Source organism: Nicotiana tabacum, chromosome 14 (genome assembly GCF_000715075.1).
Source record: "Nicotiana tabacum cultivar K326 chromosome 14, ASM71507v2, whole genome shotgun sequence".
Taxonomy (NCBI): Eukaryota; Viridiplantae; Streptophyta; class Magnoliopsida; order Solanales; family Solanaceae; genus Nicotiana; species Nicotiana tabacum.
Genome location: NC_134093.1, coordinates 484,864 through 489,494, shown reverse-complemented (window position 1 = coordinate 489,494; position 4,631 = coordinate 484,864). Strand labels below are relative to the sequence as shown.

At 33.2% G+C, this 4,631-nt stretch overlaps 1 protein-coding gene across 1 annotated transcript; it reads left to right on the top strand.

Moving 5' to 3' along the window:
• The first annotated feature begins 1,399 nt into the window (after window positions 1-1,399).
• LOC107793817 (uncharacterized) lies at window positions 1,400-2,664 on the top strand. Its single transcript, XM_016616259.2, has 2 exons — window positions 1,400-1,791; window positions 2,247-2,664. The coding sequence occupies exons 1-2, from the start codon at window positions 1,621-1,623 to the stop codon at window positions 2,580-2,582; spliced, it is 507 nt and encodes a 168-aa protein (XP_016471745.2). The 5' UTR covers window positions 1,400-1,620; the 3' UTR covers window positions 2,583-2,664.
• The last annotated feature ends 1,967 nt before the right edge of the window (window positions 2,665-4,631 follow it).

The following is a 4,631-nucleotide window of genomic DNA, read 5'->3' as shown; positions in this document are numbered from 1 at the left end:
TAAATTTTGATTAATAAATTTTTCAGATTTATAATCTTAATCGTTCTTATCTTCCTGCTTGTTTTCATTTCTTTCTTTTTCGAGAATACATATCCTGCTGCCTATGCTCTTGTTTGGGCCTTGGAAATCCTTTCCTTTCGGATAAGGTCTTTATTTACCTTTTCTCATTCCATCCTTAAAATTACAAATTCACAAACACTATTAAAACAGCACGAGAGAGCGAGACAAGAATACCTTAGCAGATATACTTACGGACAAGAAAGAACGAAAGTAACCTAAAAGGTTATCTTTTCCCTTGTGCCATGCAACATGTTGTGTTATAATATGGCAAAATTTACTATGACGTAAATTCTCACTACTAGAAAATGGTTAATTCGATCGGAAATCAAGTTTTTCGATGGATTCCCGACCTAAAATGATCGGTCGAAAAATATTTGGTCGCAAAACATCTACGACCGAAATAGTCGGAAATTTCCGATTGAAAGGGTCGAAAATGGGACAATCTGGGACGCGGTACATTTTTAGGGCTTTGCGACTGAATTGGTCGGTATATTTCCGGTTGTATTTTAGAGGGAAAAAAATACTTGTGGGAATACACTGAATTTGTTGTTGTTATTTTATTTTTTCTCCTACCTAAAATTTAAGTTATGAATTACCATATCTTTCTAGTGGAGACCTTCAGTTAACCTCTTCATTTATGTTCAGTTATCTTTTCTATTATTTCAATCCCTTGATAATTGAAGACATTAATTGTCGTGTTTAATGAATGAACTATGTGAGATGAAGGCGGTGGTTTTAACTACTTCCTCTGGTCCATTTTAATTGAGTTTTTGGTTGTTTTCACACATATTAAGGAATTCACCTTTTAGCATTAATTAACAATTTTATTGACCATATTAATCTTAATATGTTCATTAAAAATTTAACAAGTACTCCTAGGCTCTTTACTCCAAAGGCTTTAGAAAAAAAAAAGTTAATTCCTTCTTGATTTCTGAAAAAATCAAATATTATGGATCACAAAACAAAAAAAAAAAAATCAATTAAAGTGGACCGGAGAAAATAACGTCATAGTCCCACTGGTTAACGAGGCACAAGTATATTATCATTAGACAACAAAATTTATTTTGCAGGTCACACTATTCTTGAAGGACCTTGCCTAGGAAAATAATTAATGTTCTTTAATATATATTTTTTTGTTTTTCCTTTCATTAAAGGAAATTGTTGAAATGCAAACACCACAATAAATTGAGGTGTTAATGTTTCATCTGTAGATGGGATTTTAAATGCAATATGAGAGAGTAGGATTTTGGGCATTAAAGAGATATCTACTTGTCTCATTAAATGCTTGGCCTGCCCTCCTTTAAATGTGTTTGATAAAGGCAATTTAAGTATACTCACCTTCTTGCATGACCCTCTGCCAAAAAAGAAAATTAGATATCAAAGTTAAGTAAAGGAATTTAGTTTGTCCAACTCCTGATGCTTTAAATTTTGCTTGTCCTTTCTCTTCTATTCCCCTCCTATAAGTTTGCACATACATAAGATTACACTCCATAACAAAGCAAAGAAGAAGTGAAAAAACAAGTTGATGAATTTGTTGAGAGATTATATTTGAATATAGCTATGGAATTTCCTGAACTTTCCTTGGCTCCATCTGTTGGTAAAAGCTACAATTATGAATCTGAAGTAGTCAACCTTCCAATGAAGAGGAAGCAAGATATGATTCAAGCAAGTGTTGATCTTCAACTTAAAGACCCTCTTCCTTTGGATTGGGAACAATGTCTTGATCTTGAAGTATACCCTTTAATTTCTTTCTCCAATTTTTCACTTCAAATCTATCTTTTTCTATTATTAATAGAGTTTTACGTTACAAAAGGGGAGTCTTGGCGTAACTGGTAAAGTTGTTGTCATGTGACCAGATGACCAGAAGGTCACGGGTTAAAGCCGTGGAAACAGCCTCTTGCGGAAATGCAGGGTAAGGCTGCGTATAATAAACCTTTGTGGTCCCGCCCTTCCCCGAACCCGCGCATAGCGAAAGTTTAGTGCACCGAACTGTCCTCTAATAGAGTTTACGTTATATGCCCCGACAGTATAAAGCTGATTAGAGGAAGTTATCGCACTATTTCTTAGGTCAATTTAACTTGATTGTATAAAAACTATATTTACTATCGGTGCACGGAACAATAGTAAACCTTTTTTTTGTTTTGAATTATTGACTAATGATATGTCTTTCATGTGTTTAATTGCAGTCGGGAAGAATGTATTACCTAAATAGGAAAACATTGAGGAAGACATGGGATTGGCCAAAGGACCAAAAGCTAGACCTTGAATTAAACATGTCAAGTTTTAGCCAACAAGAAACAATGGAATATGATCATATGTACTATAACTCAAAGAAGCAGAACAAAAGCAGCAGCAGCAGCAGTAGCAGTATGATAGCTTTGCCATGTTCAAATTGTCATCTCTTAGTTATAGTGTCACAGTCTTCTCCTTCTTGTCCTAACTGCAAGTTTGTTCATTCTCTACTTTCTAAGAAAGATCCTTCTACCGCAAAATGTTATGACACTTTGAGCCTCTTGAACTAGACTTGTAGTGTGTAGTGTGTACTAGTGCAGTTGGTTCTGTTTGAAAAATAGTTGTCAGTGCAATGGAGATTAAGTACGATGATATGTCATGTAGTGTTTTTTTTCTTCTTTTTTTTGTGTACTTGAAATCGTAAATAACTAGTGTTTAAGGTTTAATTATAGCGAATACAACACTCTTGAAATCTTGAACTAGAGTACTTTTAGTTACTCATCATATAACTATTTAAGGTTACTAAAATTCCAACCAAAATGTACGTCGCATAATTTATTACTCTCTTCGATTCACAATAAGTGATTATTTTATTTTTGACACACCTCTTAATAAAATACAAATTCCTAAAAAACAAATAAGTTTTTGACTAAATTACCCTTAATTAAATTTTACACATTGTTAACTGACACATTGGGATATGTAATAGGGACAAATTTGAAAAATTATAGTTAATTTATTATTGATTATGTAAAAAAGTCATTTATTTTGGACCAAAATAAAAAAGTTAAAAAATTATTTATTATGGACCAGAGGAAGTAATCAACAATACGTGCAGTCAAAGTGAGAAATTCTAGAACTATAGCTAATAAACTCGACATGTCATGTTAAAAGTGAAATCAGATCATGTTGTGTTCCACGAGAGAAACTAATTAATTGTCCAATTTATTCTGTGTTTATTCAACTAATTGCACATCATAAATCCACATTAAAAGAATGCTTTGGTCTTTCACATTAATGGTAACAGAGGATACGTATAAATACTTTCTCTCCCTCTCAATAACTTATATTCGATAATTAAACAGCAAAGGTGGTTTAACATGAGTTATCCACTTCAAAATTGAGTCTTTTAATTTATCATCTGAGTTCGACCTTAATTAATGGAAGAGTCTCTCTTTTAGTTGGTATAAGGAAGCTTAATCAATATCAATGTATGTATGTTTATGTTCGTAAAACTGAACTGTAACAATATTTTGAAAATCTTATAAACTCTTGGAATATTTACAAAGAGATCAAAATATCAAATACTGTCTTTCTTAAAGCCGAAGTAATCAAGAGACGTTCTCCTCAAGATTAACTTGAAATACGACTGGCTGCTTCTTGACAACAATTAAATACTTCAAGAAGATTCACGCAACTTCGCTCGAGAGATCACTCTGGCCCTCAATTAAGGAAACAAGAAGAAAAGATCACGATAAATCATTCTTCGCATAGGGAGTATTGCGCTACTTTCTTGGAGATCAAATATATTATAAGAAGTCTGTATCATCTTTCTTTCGAGAAACACGTTACTTCAACCCTCGAATCACAGAGAATAATTCTAAGATGAGAATCAAGGAAACAAATAGAATTATATTCACAATCCCAAAGGTGGCTCGGACGCATCAACATAGCATAAGTTTTGGCTTGAGAGGGACTTCATGAATCGTTATGATCTAATGCCCCAAAACTCCTAATGCTGTTGATTAAACTAGAGACAAAGGTTGCTCCCAATTCAAAGGAATAGTCTCTTCACAATTCTAAGAAACTAGAGAGTTTATAAAATCAAACTTCAAATATTAGTCAAAAACTGTAAAATCATCAATGAAAATATTACAAATTTTTTTTCCAAATAATGTCATGTAAAGTTGTCGTTGTACCCCATGAAGAATTTGTGGGTGCATTGCAAGGACCCAATACATCCTCCTACATGTAAATGTGCCATAAGGGCAATTAGTTTTACTAGAACATCTATCATATCCATCTAAAAAGTAATACACATAATATGTATCTCTAGCTAATATGTCTAAGATTTGAACAATATAAAATTAAGAGCAAGAGAGAAGATGTCTTTGGCACTCTTTAATTTGCTAGTGGCAATAATGGCATCGTTCGACTTTCTGAAGTCAACTCTTTAATTTGCTAGTGGCAATAATGGCATCGTTCGACTTTCTGAAGTCAATGCAAACCCACGAGAGCAATTTTCCTGGTTGGTATGCAACTCATTTGTTGGCATTAATTCTTTACAACTCAGTCCAAAGTGTTGTTTAAAGCGGGGAACTCCAATAACCATTACGTAC

Excerpts from the sequence above, each read along its gene's own strand:
- LOC107793817 (XM_016616259.2), top strand. The coding sequence starts at position 1,621 with ATGGAATTTCCTGAACTTTCCTTGGCTCCATCTGTTGGTAAAAGCTAC. Across the intron at positions 1,792-2,246 it reads AACAATGTCTTGATCTTGAA|TCGGGAAGAATGTATTACCT; the intron begins GTATACCCTTTA and ends GTTTAATTGCAG.